The sequence below is a fragment of the Paroedura picta genome, chromosome 14 (genome assembly GCF_049243985.1).
Source record: "Paroedura picta isolate Pp20150507F chromosome 14, Ppicta_v3.0, whole genome shotgun sequence".
NCBI lineage: Eukaryota > Metazoa > Chordata > Lepidosauria > Squamata > Gekkonidae > Paroedura > Paroedura picta.
The window spans coordinates 9209953-9233390 of record NC_135382.1 but is presented as its reverse complement, the minus strand read 5'-3'; the positions used below and the strand labels follow the sequence as shown (position 1 = coordinate 9233390).

At 44.9% G+C, this 23438-nt stretch overlaps 1 protein-coding gene across 1 annotated transcript in view; it reads left to right on the top strand.

Annotated features, from left to right (window-relative positions):
* SEC23B (SEC23 homolog B, COPII component) overlaps positions 1–14082 on the top strand; it is a 35115-nt gene extending 21033 nt beyond the window's left edge. The window contains exons 10-20 of the mRNA XM_077309732.1: positions 1642–1765; positions 2163–2243; positions 4515–4604; positions 5930–6036; positions 6205–6358; positions 8160–8237; positions 8508–8669; positions 9841–9927; positions 11652–11807; positions 12471–12536; positions 13656–14082. Coding sequence (XP_077165847.1) covers positions 1642–1765; positions 2163–2243; positions 4515–4604; positions 5930–6036; positions 6205–6358; positions 8160–8237; positions 8508–8669; positions 9841–9927; positions 11652–11807; positions 12471–12536; positions 13656–13745 — 1195 coding nt within the window. The 3' untranslated portion in view covers positions 13746–14082. The remainder of the gene's footprint in view (positions 1–1641; positions 1766–2162; positions 2244–4514; positions 4605–5929; positions 6037–6204; positions 6359–8159; positions 8238–8507; positions 8670–9840; positions 9928–11651; positions 11808–12470; positions 12537–13655) is intronic.
* Positions 14083–23438: the final 9356 nt, after the last annotated feature.

Sequence of the window (23438 nt, the reverse complement as noted above, 5' to 3'; positions counted from 1 at the left end):
TGGCCCCTTCCTCCGGACAGACCATCGGCCGGGCCAATCAGCAGGCGCAAAGCGGCTGCTGGTTGGCCCGGCCGATTCCCGCCCTGCCGACAAGGGAGCAACTGCGAGCTGCGCAGAGCGCGGCTCACAGTTGCTCCCTTGCCGCCGGCCAGGGAGCCCCTACCAGCCCCGCTGCGCGCAGCTGCCGGGAGCTCCCTGGGGGGAAGGAGGACCCAGCGGCTGCGGATCTGGCGCCAGGGCCGCCGCCGCCGCGCCAGCTGCCAACAACTTCACGCCGGTCAACCTCTCCCGCCCAGAGAAGCAACCCCATGGATCAGGTAAGTCCGTGTGGGGGGGGGACCCACGCTGCGGGGACACTGTCTGGCCCACCTGGGCCCCACTCCGAGGGCCCTGGGACTCGGCGGGAGGGTGGCCGGCCCGCCGCCATCGGGGGGTGGGTGCCCATCCAGGAGGGCAGCGAGGACCCCAGGGGCATGCTAGCGCCCACTGTATTTCTTCATACAATGGGCTTTGCCCCTAGTTGCTCTATAATTGCAGCCCTAAGCAAAGTCACATCATAAAACCCCATAAAACATCAAAATTTTCAAATATCAAAACTCCAGAATACACAGATCGATGGCGGTCAAAACAGTACTTTGGCAGAAACTCCATTGAACTGAATGGGATTTACTTCCCAGTAAACCTATATATGATCAGGCATTTAAAGATTGGTTTTCCATGGTTTCTGTCAGTTCCTAAAAGACATGAGAAGCAGGCTAGTATTGGCAAAGCTGTTGGAAAACAATGTTCTTCCCCAAGACATTGGGGCAGGGTCATCTCTTGCTGTTATGCTGTCCTTTCGCTTTTTCACATAGGAAGGAAATGTATGAGAGGAAGTAGTAGAGTGTTACTAGGGCAGGAAAGGTCTGCTGGAAAAGTAAGCCTTGCACTTGGTATCAGATGACGTGGGCTTCTCTGAGAAGGGCTTGGAAGGGCAAGACCCAATATGATGCTGTTCCACTGCAGGGGTCCTTCTGTATCCCCACCTCCTTTCTCTACCCCATCCCTGGCCACAAGGCCAGGCATTTCGCTCATCAGTTACGGTCAGCAGTTGCATGTTCCTGTCCTTGGTTTAAATGAGAAATGCATTCAAGTTGTGTTCAAGTTCTCCAGGCTCTCCTCCTCTCCTGTGGAATTGGATTTTTACTTAATAGCTCAATTGGAGGGATTTTTCAGATTCTTTAATGGTTTCCACAAAAGGGGAGTGAGTAAGCTGGTCTGTTGTTGACCTACAGGTAGCTGTATTGCTCCAAAGCAAAATGCCAAAAAGAAAAGACGTTTAATGCTTTTTGTTAGGACCAAGCAACGTAACCTTAGCACAGCTTCTGAGTGCCCCAGAGCTCTTAGTCAGGCTTGAGTAAAAAGCTACGATTTCAAGTTTGCATCTGCTAAGCATCCAGTGTGGGAAAAGGGAGCTGGTAGGAAGATGTCAGGTTGCACACTTGGGTCTCCTGAGAGGAAGAAACAAAAAAGGGAAGCATCGTATATTGAGACACTTCCTCCCCCCTCCAAAAGGCAGTGATCAGAGTCTCTCTGTCACTAAATACTTGGGTCCCTTACATGCTGCAACTCATTCTTTCACTGATGTTCTCTATTCCCCAGGGGTTACATGATGATGGGGGACTCCTTCAACACCTCTCTCTTCAAGCAGACATTCCAGAGAGTGTTTAGTAAAGATCTCAGTGGGGAATTCAGAATGGCTTTTGGGGCCACTTTAGAAGTGAAGGTGAGTATGCTTGGGCACCTATTGGGTTCAAAGAAGGATACATGGTCAAGTACAGAACTACTTACTCTGAGGCAAATTAATGATATTTCCCAGTGTTTATAGTGACCAAGATCAAAGAGTTCGTTAGTAAATCAAGACCCCTTCCTTAGTGTCTCATAATGGCATTGACTACACCTTACCCACCGAAAAAATACTTCTTGGATGTCCTCTGTTTTGAGAGAGATTTGTACATTGTTCATTTTATGTTTATCCAAACTTCATCTAATCTTTGGAGTTCACCATCCTAAATTGAGAAGTCAAGGCAGACTGATTTCTGTCTCATTGTGAAGAGATGAAGATATCTAATAGAAAATGATGTTTTGTTTTTGATTGACAGAATGTTTTTCTTTTCTGTTAGACCTCTAGAGAACTGAAGATTGCTGGAGCTATTGGGCCATGTGTATCTCTGAATGCCAAAGGGCCATGTGTTTCGGAAAATGTAAGGGATTTTTATTTTGTTGTGTTTGAAAGTCTAACAAATTGAGAGATATGGGTTAAATCCTGCCACCAGCAGAACAAGAGTACAAAATGCTGTCCTAAAAGAAGAAAACTGGGGAATCTCAGAATTTAACTGCTGCTTCTATATTTGGGGGATCATATGCAGGTTCACTAGTACGGTAAGGAATTCTGTGTTCCTGGTTCATTGCCACATGTCCACAACAAAAAGGAGAAAATATCCCGTCCCAAGTCAAGAACACCACCCTAAAAGAGGTTCAAAAGAAGGAAAATGTGCTCAAGCGTCTGCAGGGTACAACATGTTGTGAAACTGAATATTAATATTTATTAAAATTATTATAAACCCAAGGCTTAAAATATAGCCTCATTAAAATCCAAGGGAGATTCATATTAATGCCACCATTGACCAGATGCATTTCAGCATTGCTGCCTTTATCCAATGGTCAAGCAAAAATGAAATAGGAGGGGCAGGACCCAGTGAGGGACCAGACTCAAGGCAAGTAATAGGGCACGGGGATACCAGGATGGTGTATCAATTGTTACACTGTAATGATCAGACTTCTACGGCGTCTTCAAACTTCAGTGGCTCTTTAATGTCCAGAATATTAAACAAATCCCAACACATTTTGCTGCGTGGCTTTTTCAAGGGACATCAATTTCAATGTTTTGAATGCCTTAAGCTAGGAGTAGCAGTTGTTACAACAGTCTTACTCTCTGTTAAGAGATTATTTCTCTAAATTGAAGTTCCTGTTGAAAACATTGAAATGAATGTCCCTTGAAAAAGCGACACAGCGAAACATGTTGGGATTTGTTTAATATTCTGGACATTAAAGAACCACTGAAGGTTTGAAGACTCCGTAGAAGTCTGTTCATTATGCTTTATCAATTGATACACCATACTGGTATCCCATTGCCCTATTACTTGCCTTTTATCATTGGCCAAGCACAAATAAATAAAGCAGCATGCGTAAAATACAGGAACAGGGATGTTAAATATACAATTGGCTCCTTTACATACAGAGATATGTTAACTATGTAGGACACTAAGGACCATAATCTATTCTATGGACCAGAAGGCTAGCTAAAATTCTTTGAGGCCGTTTACATTTTTAAAGCAGGCCCTGGTCCAGATGAGCACTTCCAGTATAATAAAGGAGAAAGGCTGGCTCCTTTACGACACTCACTGGACACTGGCTATTAATATCCAGTATTAATATCAATACTCAATTAACATATCATTGTATATTAATATTCAGTTTTACAACATGTTTGACCCTACAGAGGCTTGAGCGCATTTTCCTTATTTTGATCCTTTTGGGGGGGGGGGTGTCATTGCCACATGTTGCATGATAAACACTTTTTGGAACAATGTGCTTTGTGGCTTAAACTTTGAGCTCCAGTGAGAATTCGTGCGAGTTTGAAGTGATGCAATAACAAGGATTTAGTTTCTTCAGTGTGCAATATTTTAGTGCAGGGGTAGTCAAACTGCGGCCCTCCAGATGTCCATGGACTACAATTCCCTGCCTGGCAAGGGCTCATGGGAATTGTAGTCCATGGACATCTGGGGGGCGCAGTTTGTATACCCCTGCTTTAGTGTATGGAAAGAGATTTAGCTTTGCGTGCAGACCCCAGATAGCCATGGTCCTTCCTGTAATAACTGTCAGACTGGATATCCACTACCATGCATACTACTAGTTAGCCATATCCTCAGTGTGGATGGCAGATGGAGTAGCTTCTAGGGCAGGGGTAGTCAAACTGCGGCCCTCCAGATGTCCATGGACTACAATTCCCAAGAGCCCCTGCCAGCGAATGCTGGCAGGGGCTCCTGGGAATTGTAGTCCATGGACATCTGGAGGGCCGCAGTTTGACTACCCCTGCTTTAGTGTATGGAAAGAGATTTAGCTTTGCGTGCAGACCCCAGATAGCCATGGTCCTTCCTGTAATAACTGTCAGACTGGATATCCACTACCATGCATACTATTAATTAGCCATATCCTCAGTGTGGATGGCAGACAGAGTAGCTTCTAGGGCCACGTGGGCAGGCCTGATCGTACTTGCACTTCATCCTGAGCTGCTTACGTGGTTACAGGCTGCTGGTTGCAGCCTTTGCAGTCATTTCTTAACTGTTTATTCGTTAACTGTCGTATGATTTTGCATGAACAGATGTGGATTCAGCCTTGCAGCCTTAATGCAAACAGACTCAACTGTTTTAGAATTTAGAATAAAACCTGACTATCTTTGGACTTTGTCATAGGAACTTGGGGTAGGTGGAACATGCCAGTGGAAAATTTGTAGCCTGGATCCTACCATGACCCTTTCCATTTATTTTGAAGTAGTGAATCAGGTGAGGCTCCTTCTTCTATGCATCTGTAATGTTTGTTGTACATTCTAGTTCACCATGCAACTCACTTATGCACATTACTCATCAAAAGATTGGTTGCTTTTTATCAAGAACCAAATGTAAACTTTAGTTTTCCTTAAGGATGGATTCAAATGGGTAACCGTGTTAGTCTGAAGTAGAACAACAAAATCAGAGTCCAGTAGCACCTTTAAGACCAACAAAGATTTATTCAAGGTATGAGGTTTCAAGTGCACGTCTGATGAAGAGAGCTTGTACTTGAAAGCTCAAGCCGTGATTTTGTTTAGTTTTCCTAGTTTGCGTCATTATGCTCTCTAGCATGTCCTCCCCCCTTGTGCTGTTCTCACTGTTTTTCATAACATACTTCCATTTGCAAGACCTGAGCAATGCTGTTGGTTTTGGGAGGGGTCATTAATTCCTTAGGGGAGGGAAGGAAGCTTTGCATAGCCTGTTCTCAACAGCTCTCAGAAGGTCTCACACTGTTTTATTACAAAAATTATTTCTCCAGTATATTATCTTGTAATCTGAACTTTGCATTTTATATCCCATATACTAGCTTCAAAGCCCGTTCCTAAGAATGGGCCTTGAAAGGGTCCCCCCCCTTGGCCTCTTGCCAGGCAGCTTAAGGTGGCTTTGGGCTGAAACTCTCAGCCAGATCAAGTGGAGCAGGCAGGGGCTGGGCAGCTCGCTAGCAGGGCTGGGACAGAGCTCCTTAGCAGACCAAGAGGCCCTCATTAGCAAGACCCTGGCTGCACCCTGATTGGCCCTATTCTAACTTGGACAGCCAGACATGTCTCACCCCCTAGGCTGTCACTCACTCTGCTTCTCACCTGCATTGACAGCCCCTTGTTGCATTCATGATAAGTTGGAAGCTATGCAGAGTCAGTAGTTGGAAAGGAGACCACCGAGGAAGGCTTGGCAAAGGTGGGCAATAGCAGTCCCCCTCTGCCTCTCACTTCCCTTGAAAGCCCCTTTCTAGAATTGCTGTGATATGGAAGCTAAGTAGGATCAGTAGTTGAGTGGGGGACCCTTCCTCCCCCCCCCCGGAAAACTCTGCAGAGGAAGGCGATAGCAAACCCCCTCTCCCGTAAGTCTGATGTGACTTGATGGCAGATAACACACACTCTTCTTCTAACCTGATTTCGTCTAGTTCTGATTGTTGTGGCCCCGTGTAACAGGGTTTGTCTGTTGACATCCCTGCCAGCATAATGCACTGCTTTTATTTGATTTTATTACGTAACTTACATGATAATTTCAACCTTTTAAGATGTAACATCTGTCCTAAAGGAGCCTTTTGTCTGTCTTCTCAGCACAACGCTCCAATTCCTCAGGGTGGCAGAGGCGCTGTGCAGTTTGTCACGCACTATCAGCATTCCAGCATGCAGCGGCGCATTCGTGTGACTACGGTTGCTAGAAAGTGAGAACAAAACTGTGAAAAAAATGAGCAGTGCCCTGTGGGCTTCACGCTTGTGCTGTAATTGCTTGTATTACTGTTTCACGATGGGAGTGCAGGTGTGAGGCAGAAGCTTTTGCTTGCGTCCTTAAGTAGTTTTTTGTCTTTTATACCAATCCTTCCTCTTATTAGCTGGGCAGATGCACAGAGTCAGCTGCAGCATATTGAAGCTGCCTTTGACCAGGAAGCAGCTGCCGTCTTGATGGCCCGCCTGGGAGTCTACAGAGCTGAATCGGAGGAGGGGCCAGATGTTTTGCGATGGCTGGACAGGCAGCTTATCAGACTTGTGAGTAGGATTGATTTTCAGACTTGTGTGTCCATATTTGTGGCAATCTGCATCTAAAGTACCCGTCCTGTCTTGTAAAAGAATGGTAAGCTTTTGATTTGGGACTTTATTATTTAATGAGTAAAATTCAAAACAAGATTCAAACAGCCCAGTTCATTTCGGTGAACGATCTAGAGAGAAAACTTTAACAAAGCATTAAGATGTAATTAAGTTGCACAGATCTGCAGTTGTACTCCTCATCCTGAAGTATAATTTAAAGTGTGTTGGGAAAGACAATCCCATCCCAACAGGTTAATGCAAAAAAACAGAAGACCTTAACCTGCAAAGTGAGTGTCTGGTTGAGAGGGCCTGCTTGTTCTTCTCATCCACTCCCTGGTTTTTACTGGCCAGAGTTTCCTCCAAACTGTGATTTGAAATAATGCTTTTCAGCCACTTTGCAAACTGTTTCAGTGCCAGAAAGGCTGCAGTTTTGGCTTTCCTTGCAAATTAGGATCACTGAAAGCCAAAGGAAAGGAGAGCCTTAGAGCTATTTGAGCTGCCAAATAATGTTTGGTGTTAACCACAGATAAGAACTTGAACTATGATTCGCCGGTGAACAATGGCTAATTGTTGGTTGCTTGACTTTGTTTTCCATCTGATAACCAAAAAGGTTGGGTGAGCAAGCTCCAAAAATACATAATGGAGAGTCCAAAGTCAATATACACCCTAATAATACCAGTCAAACATATTCAGCAATAAGCAACATGATAACAATAGTTTCTCCAGTGCTAAATGGCCAGTAAACCACTATATACAATAATTATGTATGGATCAAGCAATTTAGCAAGTATATATCACTTAACTAGATCATCAAGAACAACTGCACTTGTCACATTCACAGTCAATTCAAAACACTAAGCGATTTTCAGCTTTTATCTTATTCAATGGTGTAAATATACTGCATATTACAGTTTACCTTAATCCTAAGAATTCTGATGAAGTACAATTGTGACCAGGTGTGTACTATGATAAAAACACCTGCAAATATCTGATATTATGTCTCCTCTGGAAAAACAAATGTTGCCCACTTGAAATCAGGCTGGAAATTAGAGACTTAATTCTGCATTTACATTGTAGCATTGTGACGGCTTCTTGAAGTATTTCGTCTGCATATAAAGTATTAGGCACGAAGCCAAATCAGAATCAGGAGGTCAAAGTCTTTATTAATATGGTCATGGACCAGCACAGAATTAATAGATCAATGGGATCCAACAATGTCCTTGATAGATTAGAGGAAGTTTGCCAACACACATCAAGTGCCGTTTCCTAATTCTGATTGCCAACGAGGGATTATCATTTCAGATGACACACTAGGCCAGGGGTAGTCAAACTGCGGCCCTCCAGATGCCCATGGACTACAATTCCCATGATCCCCAGCCAGCAGGGCTCCTGGGAATTGTAGTCCATGGACATCTGGAGGGCCGCAGTTTGACTACCCCTGCACTAGGCTAAGTTCCTACCCGGTGCTGTGGTCTGAAACCTGAACTGAGCATTCTTTTCCCTACCATTTTGCAAGCTTATCTTAGAAAATCATGACGTGACCCAAATGGAACACAACTGACTGTGAGAAACATTCTGGGGATCTTGGGAAGCAATTTTCCCCTTTGTAATTTTGAAGGCAGAGCCTTTATTACATTTGTGTGATAAATTTGTTTCCTTCTACAATATATAAACATTATTACTACAGGTGATCTAATTATCTTGTTGCTTTGACAGTATTATTCTTAGGGAATTAACTGAGATGTACACCTTGTTCCTACAGTGCCAGAAGTTTGGACAGTACAACAAGGACGACCCAAATTCATTCAAACTATCCGATTCATTCTCTCTGTATCCTCAGGTGAGGCAGTGTTTGGTTTTTTCCAGAAGCTTCTGGAAAGCTGACGGTGGAGCCCCTGGTGTGATTCTTGAGCAGATGTTTGTAGCGGCAAAGCTCTCAATGTCCTTTTGATGTCCGTTAGTATCCTTAGACTGTGCTTGTCTAGTCAAATGTGTAGAAATGCCCAGATGGAAAGAGGAGTTGGAAATGTGTAGTAGGCAACAACAGCTGTGATTGGCCTGTTAGTGGCTGAAGTTCCAGCAGAACTTCTCTGTTTTGCTTCCCATGCAGTTCATGTTCCATTTACGACGCTCTCCATTCCTTCAAGTGTTCAATAACAGCCCGGACGAGTCTTCCTATTATCGCCACCACTTTGCCAGGCAAGACCTGACCCAATCCCTCATCATGATCCAGCCTATACTCTATTCCTATTCATTCTACGGACCACCAGAGGTGAGTCCCGTCTCTTTCAGAGGTGCAGTTTTGTAAATACCCTAGGCAGATAGCTTCAAGGGAATGCCTGGAGGAATAGTTTCCTTTTACAGGCCCTGCGGAACCTCAGCTGATCCCCCAGGGCAAAGTCTCTTCAGACAGAGCGTTGACCTGGGTTGGGGCCACAATAACAAAAACCCTTGTTCTGGTCAAAGCACCATCAGCAGTCCATGTGATCTCAGGGGGTGCATAATGGGACAGACGGTCCTTAAAGTATGACAGACTCAGACCATCATTCCTTAAGGCAGGGGTGGCCAAACTGTGCCTCTCCAGATGTCCATGGACTACAATTCCCATTAGCCCCAGCCAGAGGTGTGTCTGCAGACTGGTTCAGAAAAACCTTTACAAATGTAGGACACTATGCACAATAATTTGACCACCAATTCCTGTTGATTACACGCTTATTTTAATGAGGCACAGATCAAGCGCAGGGCCTCCTTCATGTTGGGATTCATGTACCAGTTCTTCACAGAACCATATGCTGGCAGGGGCTCATCTGGAGAGCCACAGTCTGGCCACCTCTGCCTTAAGGTTATGAATAGGCCAACCGAAATTATAGAAAAAGTCTTGTATAACCCTTAATCAGTGGTATTGGGACACACACACCCCTTCCATTCAGTGGTAAATGTGAACAATGATTTCCTTAAATGTGATTGGGAGCAAAGGGCAATGTATCCTCAATTGTTTCAGAAAATTCAGATGTAGATGTTTAACAGATACTATCAAATGGGTCGCCGTGTTGGTCTGAAGTAGCACAATAAAATCAGAGTCCAGTAGCACCTTTAAGACCAACAAAGATTTATTCAGGGTGTGAGCTTTCGAGTGCAAATTCTGGCACTATCAATAGCTTCTTTTTTGAGAGGCACATCCGGCATGCTCAAACTGCTGTGACTGTAAGATTGCTCAAGGCAGCATTTTTTGAAAAACATTTTGGATCATTATTTTTCTACCCTTGGGTCTGGTCTTATTTAAAATCAGAGGGTGGTTGCAACTGTAGGAGCAACAGCTTAAATTTCCACACGGCTTTGCAGTTCTTTCAAGGACTTGAGTCCTGGGGAGCACTGCCCTGTTGCATATCCTTCTCCTTGCTGAGCTGTGCTGGGAACTAATACTGCCCCTTCTGCTTTCCCAGCCTGTGCTCTTGGACAGCAGCAGCATCCTTGCTGATCGGATACTGCTGATGGACACCTTCTTCCAGATCGTCATTTACCTTGGTGAGGTAATGTGCAAATAACTTTCTGTCCGTGCTGAATTCACCTGTGTTGCGTGAGCATACAAGGAGAATCTCGTGAAGAATCTTGTCTGTCATATTTCTCTGTTTTTAAGTACCAGTTAGGAGCAGCAGACTGTAATCTGGACTTTGATTCTCTACTCATCCATATGAAGCCTGCTGGGTGACCTTGGCCAACTCACAGTTTTCTCAGAACTCTCTTAGCCTCACTTACCTCATAAGTTGCCTTTTGCAGGAAGTGAAGGTGATGATAAGCCGCTTTGAGACTGCTTAAGGGAGAGATAAGTGGGGTATAAAAACCTACTCTTTTTTGTACCACACTTTTCACTACTCAAAGGAGTCTCATAGCAGCTTACACTTGCCTTCCCTTCCTCTCCACACAACAGATGCCTTGTGAGGGGCTTCCCTCCCTCCATGAACTCCAATCTGGAGTAATAGGCTGACACTTAATATTTGAGTACTGATGACTATTTATGAACTTATTCCTACATCTGGGTCAGCAGGACTTTCCATCCATGATAGAGGTGTTCTTTACTCCCTTCTCCAGTGTCAGGAAAGCCCTGCTCCGTGCATATTCCAAAGGGTTTTACAGAGTGGCCCTTCTATCTATTACAGTTCACATAGAGATAGAAAACACCCTGTGATCTTCAGATCATAGAATCATAGAATAATAGAGTTGGGAGGGACCTCATGGGTCATCTAGTCCAACCCCCTGCACTATGCAGGACACTCACATCCCAATCGCTCATCTACTGTAACCTGCCACCCTCTTGAATCTTCACAGAATCAGCCTCTCTGTCAGATGGCTATCCAGCCTCTGTTTAAATATTTCCAAAGATGGAGAATCTACCACCTCCTGAGGAAGCCTGTTCCACTGCGAAACCGCTCTGTCAGGAACTTCTTCCGGATGTTTAGATGGAATTTCTTTTGCATCAATTTCATCCCATTGGTTCTGGTCTGTCCTTCTGGGGCAAGAGAGAACAACTCTGCTCCAGCCTTTTAAATACTTCAAGATGGTTATCAGATCCCCTCTCAGTTGTCTCCTCTCCAGGTTAAACAGACGAAGCTCCCCAACCTTTCTTCATACATCTTTGTCTCCAAACCCCTCACCATCTTCGTTGCCCTCCTCTGGACACGCTCCAGTTTGTCTACATCCCTCTTCAACTGGGGTGTCCAAAACTGAACACAGTACTCCAAGTGAGGCCGAACCAGAGCAGAGTAAAGCGGTGCCATCACCTCCCGTGATCTGGACACAATACTCCGTTTGATACAGCCCCAAATCCCATTTGCCTTTTTAGTCACTTTTTAGTTCTTGCTCTTGGCTCTTTACAGAATATTCTGGTTTAATCCAGACCCCAAGAGTCCTTTGGATTTTGGATGTTTGTAGGTATCCAAGAAAGCTGTTTCAAGTTCTGTCTTTTTAAATTGTGGGAAGGTTCCTTCCAGAAGAACCTGACCAGGGACATCTGGCTTCCCTTCCCAGCCCCGTGTTTGTTACACGGTCCAAGCCTCATATTTTAAAGCCACTTTCTACTGTTTTCACATGCGGTGTGTAGCTCTCCCCAGAAAACACTTCATTTATCTCCTCTGTTTGCAGCATTCGTGCCAATTGACTTTTTACGAACTCTGCGAAAACTGACAGGAACCTACTGTATTCATGTGTTAAAAGTCTGCTGGCTACTGATTGACGGCTCTCCCCCTCTTTCCACAAGACTATCGACCAGTGGCGCAAAGCTGGCTATCAAGATATGCCGGAATATGAAAACTTCAAGCACTTACTGCAGGCTCCTCTGGATGATGCCCAGGAAATCCTGCAGACAAGGTTCCCCATGCCACGCTACATTAACACGGAGCATGGGAGCAGTCAGGTAAGATACCTCTTTGCATGGGGACTTGTCTAATTTTATTAGGATCAGAATTTATATTGAGAAAGTAATTTAATGTAAGATTTTGTATGCATATTCTTGTAACCTACCCTGACACCCCGTGGAAGGAGGGCCTAAAAGGCTGAAAATAAAGGAAAAATACATAGCATATAAGAGGAATGGGGCTAGATCAGTCCAGTGGTCCATCCAATCCAGCATCCTGTCTTACACTGCATCAGAACAGTGTTGTGCTTATCTGAGTGCACAAAAGCTTATGCCTAGAACAGCCTTTCTCAAGAAACCCGTGAGATATTCTTTGGGTTTCAAGAAATCCCAGAAGTGGCGTGATTGTTGGGAAGCATAGCTGTGTACATGCCCACCTGGTGCCCCTACCTTTCCCACCCCTCCAGGCCCATCATTGGCCATTGGGGGGGGTGTCAACATGACCATATAGGATCATATCACCCACTACACATTTAATTTAAAAATATATAAAATTAATTAATTCCCAGCCATTCAGGAAACCCTTCCAGGATCTTCACGAAACCCTGGTTGAGAAAGCCTGGCCTAGAATAGAACCTGACTGGTCGTCAAGGCACCACTGGTCTCAAACTTGGTTGTAGCATCTGTTCTGTCTAACGTGCTTTCTCATTTTTGTTTCTACAGGCAAGGTTTCTCCTGTCTAAAGTGAATCCTTCTCAGACTCATAACAGCCTCTATGCATGGGGTCAAGTAAGTGATTACTATTTTGGTTAATTAGTTATTGAACTCAAATGAGTAGCTGTGTTGGTCTGAAGTAGCACAACAAAATCGGAGTCCAGTGGCACCTTTAAGACCAAGCATTCTTGCACTCGAAAGCTCACGCCTTGAATAAATCTTCGTTGGTCTTAAAGGTGCTCCTGGACTCTGATTTAGTTATTGAACTGCTTTGCTTCTTTCTCCGCACTGAAGGTCTATACCCTGCTTTTCACTGCCCGAAGGAGTCTCAGACACCCTGTGTGGTAGGTGGGGGTGAGAGAGCTTCTAACAGGACTGCTCAGTCAGAAAACCCTATCAGCGTTGTGACTAGCCCAAGGTTGGCTGTATGTGGAGGAGTGGCAAATCAAATCTGGCTCTCCAGATTAGAAGCCGCCACTCTTAAACGCTGCACCACACTGGGGACCCAAAGCAGCTTCCATAATTCCCTGGTCCTTCATTTTATCCTCACAATAAGGAAGATTAGACTGAGTGTGGGTGACTGGCTCAGAGTCCTCCTGTGGACTGCCATGGCAGAGCAGGGCCTGGAACCCAGGTGTCTGAGATCTCTAGCTGCTACACCAGGGGTAGTCAAACTGCGGCCCTCCAGATGTCCATGGACTACAATTCCCAGGAGCCCCTGCCAGCGAATGCTGGCAGGGGCTCCTGGGAATTGTAGTCCATGGACATCTGGAGGGCTGCAGTTTGACTACCCCTGTGCTACACCATGCTTGCACTTGGATTAAGGGTTGTATTCTTTAATTGGGCCTGTGAAAAACTGAATTGGTGACCTTTGACTTAGTAGAAAGCACCTGTGAAAATACATCAGTTGCTCTTTGCCAATCAGGAGGTGTGTGTTTTGCCCGTTTGGAAAGTTTCTCTGTCTTTCAGTGGGGTCAACCAGCTACTGTGTTATAGAGAGCCTGAATAAAAATTGTGGAGAGACTAGAAGAAAAGTTGTAGACTCAGCCAATGGCCTTTTCATTTTTGTTTCAACAGCCAATGGCTGAGTTAGGTTTTCTAGCCCCTGATCTGCTATGGTATAGGGCTTCAGTTTTCTCTTACTACCATTTTCTGTTTGGGTTTTGGTGTTTAAACTGTAATTTCTGATTTCAGGAATCAGGTGCCCCAATTCTAACGGATGATGTCAGTCTGCAGGTATTTATGGACCACCTCAAGAAACTGGCTGTGTCAAGCGCGTCCTAATTTTGTACTTGCCAAGGAAGCCTCTAAAATCAATGAACTAATTGAATAATTTTTTTTCACCAATCACACTCGGCCACGAAGCCAATAACATTCCTTCTCTTCTTTTAATCGTTTTTTTTTAATGATTACTTATCACAAAGATGTAAGGGGGATTTTGTATTTCTGACTTAACTTATTGATGCACATGTTGCCAGTATTCTGCCAATTCTATTTTTTTCCATTCATAAAAATATTCAAGGACCATGATTTATCTCACTGTAAACTGCCCTGTGTAATAATTTGCCTTTCTGTATTTGTACTTATAAGAAAAATAAATTGAAGATGGTGTTAACATTTATTTATCAGTTAATTGGGTATATTTCTAGACCGCTCTCCCATGAGGCTCAGGACGGTTTAATTACATCACCAGAGTGATGGTGGGAGTACATGCACTTGGTTAGGGTTGTGCGGTTCTGCCGCTTTGGCAATAACCAAAGCCTGAGGCGGCCAGCACCGCAGAGAGGAGGGGCAGCAGTGGCCGCTATCATAGAATCATAGAGTTGGAAGGGGCCACACAGGCCATCTAGTCCAACCCCTTGCTCAACGCAGGATCAGCCCTAACCATCCTAAAGCATCCAAGAAAAGTGTGTATCCAGCCTTTGCTTGAAGACTGCCAATGAGGGGGAGTTCTATTCCACTGCTGAACTACTCTTGACTGCGAAAATGTTTTTCCTGATATCTAGCCTATATCGTTGTACTTGAAGTTTAAACCCATTACTGCGTGTCCTCTCCTCTGCAGCCAACAGAAACAGCATCCTGCCCTCCTTCAAGTGACAACCTTTCAAATACTTAAAGAGGGCTATCATGTCCCCTCTCAACCTCCTTTTCTCCAGGCTGAACATTCCCAAGTCCCTCAACCTATCTTCATAGGGCTTGGTCCCTTGGCCCCAGATCATCTTCGTCACTCTCCTCCGTACCCTTTCAATTTTATCTACGTCCTTCTTGAAGTGAGGCCTCCAGAACTGCACACAGTACTCCAGGTGTGGTCTGACCAGTGCCGTATACAATGGGACTATGACATCTTGTGATTTTGATGTGATGCCCCTGTTGATACAGCCCAAAATGGCATTCGCCTTTTTTACTGCTGCATCACACTGCCTGCTCATGTTTAGTTTACAATCCACAAGTACTCCAAGGTCTCGTTCACACACAGTGTTACCTAGAAGCGCATCCCCCATCCAGTAGGCATGCTTTTCATTTTTCTCACTCAGATGCAGAAACACCATTGATAACAACTCTTTGAGTGTGGTTCTCTAACCCAGTGGTCCCCAACCTTTTTATCACCGGGGACCACTCAACGCCTTTTACTGAGGCCCGGTGGGGAGGGAGGGTAGTTTGCTCCTCTACTCTCAACCACTGCCCTAGCGCTCTCTGATCGCTATGGTAATGTTTAAACATCCCTTCAAAATAAGATACAGACACACCACAACAATGAAGTGTGTTGTAAAGGGCTGGGGGGGGGGGAAGGCGTCCTTTGGGGCCCACCTCCAATTAGTCGAAGGACCACATGTGGTCCGCAGCCCACAGGTTGGGGATCGCTACTCTAACCAATGCCCTATCCACCTGACTATCTGAAAATCCAGACTGCAGTCCTTCAACTTATCCATCAGAACATCATGGGGAACCTTGTCAAAAGCTTTACTAAAATCCAAGTAAATGACATCAACCGATCCAGCAAACCTGTTACTTGGTCAAAAAAGGAAACCAGGTTGGTCTGGCAAGACCTGTTGGAGACAAATCCATGCTGACTTCCTTGGATCACCAAATTGTCCTCCAGATGTTTGCAGATCGCTCTCTGTGCGGCCCTCCAACCTGCTTGTCTGCTTCTATCACCCTCAGGGCACTTTCCCTCAGACCCATACTGTTCGTCCTGCCTCAAGAGGCACCATCTCCTGCTGTTCATCCTGCCCCTTTCTTGCAAAAAAAAAAAAACAATAGCAACATAGCCATAGCGTGCACAACTCACAAAAACATAAAGGTCATTTTCTGGCAGCAGAAAAATAAAATTCTCAACTTTTGTAGTGTCCCAGGCAATGAGCAGTAATTTACTAATGAATTTATTTCTCAGATCATCACAGAGGGGGCAGTCCAAAACATAATGTGTAAAGTTCTCAACTGTCTCATTACCATATATACAAAGACATTTAGATACAGGAGAACAAAAAGCCACCTGGTCTGTCGTCTGCATAGCTTGAAGCCTCAGGCAGGTGAATGCCAGCCTAAATGCAAAAGTCAGTATTGTTTATAGGACAATTACATTTACATTTGTCCTTTGTTCTCACCCTGAGAACGATTTGATAATGAATTTATCAGGTGGTTTCAGGTGGGTAGCCATGTTGGTCTGAACTAGCAGAACAAAATGTGAGTCCAGGGGCACCTTTAAGACAAAGTTTTATTCAAGGTGTGAGCTTTCATATGCAGGCACACTTCCTCAGACAAGGGAATAAGAATCATAAGAGTACAGATATAAGGAGAGAGTAAATTAGTAGTAATCACTGCATCTCTACAAATATGTAGCATGATGATGAAGACTGGCTAGTTCCTGGCTAGAATAACAAAATCAGTCCTTTGGAATCAGTTGTCATTCATAAAAACATAGGAGGAATAAAAATTTTAAGGTCAGTGATTAATGGCGGATGCTTTCCCAGTTGTCGAAAGAAGTAATTAATAAAAGAGACCTGTTGCTAGTCCCATCCATCTCCACCCACGCATGGAAGCATGCCCACAAGTGAGAAGCCCTGCTGTGTGTGTTCTCCTATTTGATGACCGGAGAGTTAGATTCTACATTACATTACATACATACTTACATCACATTGTTTTGAACTGGATGGCCCCCAATTTTACTGCTTCCTCCTAGCACGCTTGGATATAGGGACTGCCTGCAATCCATCTCACCATTTTGTTCTAGCATCCAGCCTGATACCTCAGAACCTTGCAGAGCACACTGCAGGACTGCTAACCTCCCAGGGGAGCACAGAGATCTGGAATTACAGCTGATCCTCAGACTACAGCCTTTCTGCACCCAGAAACATTCTTCAGGTTTTGAGAAACCTCAGAAGTGGCGGAATCATGCAGAACAGGGTTGGGGAACATAGCTTTGTGCAAGCCCATCTGGGGCCCTGCCCATTCCCTGCCCTCTAGACCCACCATTGGCCATCTTTGGAGGGGACGGGTCAACATGATCCTAAATGGTCATATCACCCAAAAAGTGTTTAAAATCTATATTAAGATTAATTAATTTCCATCCATTCGGGAAACCCTGGTTGAGAAATCCTGGACTACAGAGATCCATTCATCTGAAGAAAATGGATGCTTGGGAGGGTGGACGCTGGGTGGTTACATCCTACTGGGGCCACTCCCCAGGCTCCAGCTCCACATCTCCAGCTGTTTCACAACTCAGAGTTGGCAGCTCAAGGGTGTAGCTCAGGGGTAGTCAAACTGCGGCCCTCCAGATGTCCATGGACTACAATTCCCAGGAGCCCCCTGCCAGCATTCGCTGGCAGGGGGCTCCTGGGAATTGTAGTCCATGGACATCTGGAGGGCCGCAGTTTGACTACCCCTGGTAGCTCCTAGTAAAATGTTAGATGGTCCTAACAAAAGAAAGATACAGCATAGGTTTTGCTTTAGGCTCGTATAGTTACCAACTTCCACAATAGGTCAACACCTTCAGCAGTGTTTGGCACTGTAACTCTGCATGCAAGAAGATCGAGGAGGGAAAGGGTTGAGAAAATGCTCTTATAGGGAGCACCTCACAGCCCCCCCCCCCCCAATTCCTTAAATAGTTGAGCTTTTTTGGCCATCCCTTGCCTTCTGTTTCATCTTATATAGGAAGAAAGCTGCAATGGGGAGAAAAACATGAAAGGGAAAGAACAAAAAACCTAACTGAAAAACGGTTAGGACCCCAAAGGTTGGATGTCTGCACAATATGAGCAATAAATTTATATAAACATTTATTGTGTACATATAATTAAAAACATACAGAAAGCCTATTCGTAGTAAAACTTAATTGCACTATACAACAGTACACTTTAGACTTAATGTTTTGACCTAAATTGGGTCTAATTATGGGCATGCATAATGATTCAGAAAATAAAGCAGCCAATAATAAACAACATTTTAAACTTCTTGCTTAGGATAACAGGATCAGTGGAGATGGAGCCATGAGAAAATGTCCATTTGTCCATATGCCCAAGCAGCTTGGGAGAAGGAGACCATTATCTGGCAAATGGGCACTTTCTATCACTTCCATCTTTACTGGTTTTGCTATCCTAACAAATAAATTTTATGCCTTTGATTATGTACTTTCCTCTAGATCACAGTGTGTATAATTTTATTTGTCATATGTATGGTACAGACCTCCAACCTTTAGGGTCCTAACTGTTCTTTCCCATTTCCTGGGCTTGGAGCTATAGTGAGTTAACCTTTTTGAAGTCAATCTGTCCCCAGGAAGTTAACTATTCCTATGTGAGCATGTCCTGTTAGTGTGCTTCTGGTGTTATATGCAAATGTTCATGCTCTCGTTGCCACCAGAGTCAGATAACCCCTGTAGTTTGTTCTGATGGCATTTCCTCTAAGCCTGGATCACAGATACTGGGTAAAACTTCTGGGCTCCAGGTCAATCATTTTATTTTCTTACCTTGAACCCAGCAGAGCTTCTTCCCAAGACAAAATTGTACTCACTGATTCCTCCTGTCCCCCAATTCATTGCTTGAGAATATCCCTGAAGACTTTTTAAAGCACGGATCGCATGATGGATGAGTGTTTCCCCCCCATTTTTGATCAGGATTTAAGCCCAGGAGAGTCTCTCCCCCCCCCCCCACTGAATGCAACTGAATGCAAAAGCACTGATTAGCTGTTATAGCAACAAGAAAAATCAATTTGAGTATTATGACACAGTTTACTCATTCGCCACTAATTTACTTTTGCGTTACAGTTATAATGGTTGTTCATTTAGTCTGAGGAAGAGTGCCTGCACAAGAAAGCTCACGCTTTGAATAAATTTTTGTTGGTCTTAAAAGCTGCTACTGGACTCTATTTTTGTTGTCACATCAAGACAGGATCACACAGCTGGAAGTCTCCCAAAAGGTCATCTAGTCCAACCCCCCCGCGCAATGCAGAATCTCCCAGTTCTCAGCGCCCCCTTCTGATTAAATCCCGGGCGCCTCCAGCCGGACTCCCGCCGGTAGGAGGCGCTGCCTCTGCCCGAGCACCCAACACCATTCCCCACGCGGGACACCTCCGCGCTTGCGCGGTGGTGGGAAGACAGAGCTCCACGTCCCGGCGGTGCGGCGTCAGCCTCGCCTCCTTCCCGCCCGAGGCTTCCGCGATTCGTCGGGGGGATTGGCCGGCTTAGCCAATCAGGGAGCGAGCGAGCTGCATTCTGTGCCTGCGCGCTGTCCTCTGCGCCTGCGCGGTGTGCCCAGGGCCGGCATGGCGCGATGGGCCGAGGTGTGGCGGTGCCGCAGCGCCCTGGTCTACGCGATGGGCTGCTGGACCCTCCTCGGCTACACCATCGGCAGCATCTTCGGCCTCGAGATGCCGGAGCGGCCCCAGCCCGAGCCCGCAGGTGGGTCCCCAAGCCTGGGACAAGGGCCCACGGGCCGGCCCCGCTCAGCTGGGAGGGCGGGTCTCCTCTCCATCCTAGGTGCACCTCACGGCCTCTCCAGCATGAGGAGACCCCGCCCTCCCAGCTGAGCGCGGCCGGCCTGGACCCAATGTGCCCAGGGGCAGGTTTGACAGCCCATCCTGAAATGTGATTTTGTGGCTATCTATCCAAGAATGATCACCAGTAATGAAGGAAACAGCAAAACCTTTGCCCCCTGGCCTCTCTGGGGCACTTTGGAAGCCATGCAAAGCCATCCATCTTCATTTTATTTGTTTTATTTATTATATCTTCGTATACTGGCCTCCCCCGAGGCTCAGGGTGGTTCACATGGAACATAAAGAATACATCAAGCTTTGTTGCTTCGAAACTTGACGTCTAAATGGGCTGTAACAATATAACTATAGGAAGGGTGAATGAAAGTAGCAGCCTAATTTAGAACAGTTCAAACAGTGCCATGGTTCTGTTGGGAGTGGAGGTTCAGGGGCCCTGCAGGTGTTACTGATTCTGGTCAGCCTCAATCAAATGCCAGGTGGAGGAGCTCCCTTTTGCAGGCCCCGTGAAACTGTTTTAGATCTGCCAGGGCCCTGAACCCCCCCTCCCAGCGCATTCCACCTTGTGATATCCAGTAGGCCTCCCATGCAGTGGACACGGTTGCCATTCACTTTCGTGTTGTTTGCTGTTAGTTAATAAAATGAAGAGAGCTTTAGTCACTGACTCTAAGGTAGCCAAGTTGGCCCTTGAGAATTCAGCTTCCCTAAGTATCGTTCCAAGTAGAGCGTCTGTGGGGAAACCGTTGCCTTAGAAACAAGGATTTGGAAAAGATAGGTCTCAGTTCTGGGGAAGGGACAGAAAGCTTGTGCAGTAAAGGACATGCTAGGTGAAGGAAATGGTGGCTGTTCCAACCATTGTACTGGGAGTCCTGGTTTATTTTAATGGAGAATAATCCTTATTTTTTTGGTTTCCAACAGTTGATGGTGACAACCTTCAAGCTACACAGAATTTCTTTGTACTAATTCACACATAGAGATTTGACCACTAATTTGGGAATAATTTGCACTCTGAAGCCAACATAGTGTCTTTTTATACAAAATTCAGTTTCTGTCCAGAACATGACATGGGTTTAGGGAATAATATCTTTGGAAGTACACCTGTATTGATTTTCACATGCTAATTTTAAAGAAGGCTTTCATGCATTTGCTGCCAAATCTGCTTAAGGGATTGCTATGATTTCAGAAGTGATCTGTTCTTCTAAAAAGATCACAGATAGTCATGATGACTGGGAAGAATGACTGCCTTTATAGTAACTCATTAACTTCCAACTACTGTAGACAAGGATGTTTAACTTCCATTTTGTGTTTAGATTCTAAAGATGACCTGAAAACCACCAGCTTATACAAAACATCGGAAAAACAATTTTCTTTCCTCTCAACAATGATTTATAAACCCAATTTCGTGCCTTATAGCGTTCGTTTCCAATCATTTTGGGATGAGAATTTCAACAAAGGAAAATGAACTACTCTTGGCAGAGGTCAGAATTCCAGCGCTTCCCAAAGGTGTCAGGATGCCTTCTCCAAGTCCAGCTGCTTGTACAACGTAACACAAGGCCCAAGTCTACAATGACAGCTCTTGGAAAGTTTGAAAAATGGACAGTTCATAAAAATCACTGAATTTCCTAAACTGCCTCTCTGAGAATGGGGGCAGGCTAGAATTTTAGACCTGTTCAATCATGATTTTTCTTGGGCTACATTTCTTTAAAGTTGTGAAACTGTTTGAAATGTTCTGTTGTAGTCTGTAAAATATTGGTCTCTAATGTGTGTTTTTTTGTGTTTTTTCTCTGAAGCACAGAGTCAGTCTAAGCTTCCTTCCACTTCAGCGAAGTAAAAGGTGATTCAAAACAGGGGTCCCCAACCCCCGGTCTGCGGCCCGGTACCGGGCTGCCAGCGGCCACGCCTGCCTCCCCCCCCTGCAGCGATAGGGGGGGAAAGAGGCCGGCATGGCAGCCGGCGCGGCAGCCAGCGCGCTAGCAACGCTAACGCGCACGAACGGAATAGCCGTGCATGTGCGTTTGCGCCCCCTGGTGGCCAAAACACGCATGCACGGCAACTCTGCGCGTGCGTGTTAGCGCCACCTGGTGGCCAAAACGCGCATGCGCAGCAGTTCAGCGCGTGCGCGTTTTTGAGCAACTGCGGCAGCTGGGCCACTGGCTCTCCCCTACCCCTGGAGGCGGTCCCCGACCAGATGAAGGTTGGGGACCGCTGATTCAAAAGAGCCCTTTTGGATTGGAAGGGAGTGCCCATTCAGAAACAACTGCTTCCCATCATAGGAGGATGCTCTACTTGAAGCCTCCTTTTTGAGGAACCATCCAGCCATGGCAGCCATTTTGTTATGGCACCCCCCCACACACACATACGCACACCAGTTTTCAGCATTCTAGAAGTGCCCACAAGTTCAACAAAATTGAGGATTGCTGCGTTACAGATGTCCATGAACTACAATTACAACAAGCATGGGCTCTTGGTAACTGTAGTCCATAGACATCTGGAGAACTACAGTTAGGCTACTCCTACTGTATGATATCTCTGAATTCTGTAAATTAGACTGCAATTGTTTGATCTTGCTTGTCTCACACTCTAGATTGGGTGATTCCAAGGAAGGAAAAAAATGAGGTTCCTAAGTTCCTTCTTCTGTTAAGATGATAAAGGGCAGATGCAGGTTTTTTTAGTATAGATATTTATTAATTTCAATATTAAGAAGAATACAGAAAATTGGAAAAAACAGATACAAAAGATACTATAAAAATTACTACCATCTTCAGTTACTCCACTAATCTAATACAAATTCAAATATTACTTGTTCATATAGTCTGTACAAAAATGCCAGTGATCTCGACACACTTCAGAAGATCTCCTGTTTACCAGACTTGCTAGTTTGGACATCTTAGACAGTACTCCAACCTTGTTGAACCAGCTGTTCACCTTAGGCAGTTCAGATTGCTTCCAATGCTGGGCGACTAATATTCTCACCACTGTTGTTTCATGAAAGTATAATTCTTTAGCATTAGGAGATAATTTGGGGGGCATAAAACTTAACATATGTTCAGAATACATGGGAAACAAAGTGTTTAACATTTTTTCTAATACTGAGTGGATTTTAATCCAACATTTTCGAACCTTTTTACAATTCCACTACATATGATAGAAAGAACCAACTTTTTCATGACACCTCCAACATTTGCCCTTGTAATAAGGATTTTATTGTGGCTGAATTTCTGTCTTCAGTTTTAAAATTCAAACTGATTGATGTATCTTGACTATTTCTGCTCATCTTGCTAATCTGCTTTATGCCAATAAAGGTATTGTGTGTGTGTATTAACAATTTAGCCAAGAAAAAGTCAACCCAAAACACCTGTAACAGGCTACAAGTCCAGGGGAAATATGACCATCAATGCTGGCCTTGCATTCAAACGTCTAACTCCCCCACAGAATCCCAGAGATGTAAATTTTTTTTTCTCCCTGTCTGCCACTGAGCTAAACTCTTCTGTCCTCAAGGGTCAGTGCTTGTACCTTTCAGCTTTAGTCATTCTAAAACTATTAATGGAGTAACATTTCAGTAAGACCAGAAAGTGTGGAGACATAGGCATAGGGGAAGAAAATACTTTTATTTTTAAGCATTTACAATTTGCGGTGTAGCTCAGCACTAATGGCTAAGTGCATATTCTTTGACAGCTCTAGTTCACTGTTGATTTTTGTGAAAGACAAAGTGTGCACAAACACCTGCTGCCGTAATGCCCATGTGCTTTTCTAGTCAGAAACTGAATTGTTCTGATGCAGAGCCCAAGGTATGCAAGAAGATGGCAATCTAAAAGAGAACTGAGGAAGCAGCGAACAAGGGAAGTGAAGGCAGACAGAGCCTTTTGAAGAAGTACCTGTTCGCCCACTCAGCTATTGGCAGCCTTCATGATATTTCTGTACATGTTGGCTTTGTGCCAATTAGCATCTTGCCAAACAGATGCTAATTAGGATTTATTTTAGGCATCTCTGGGTTTATTT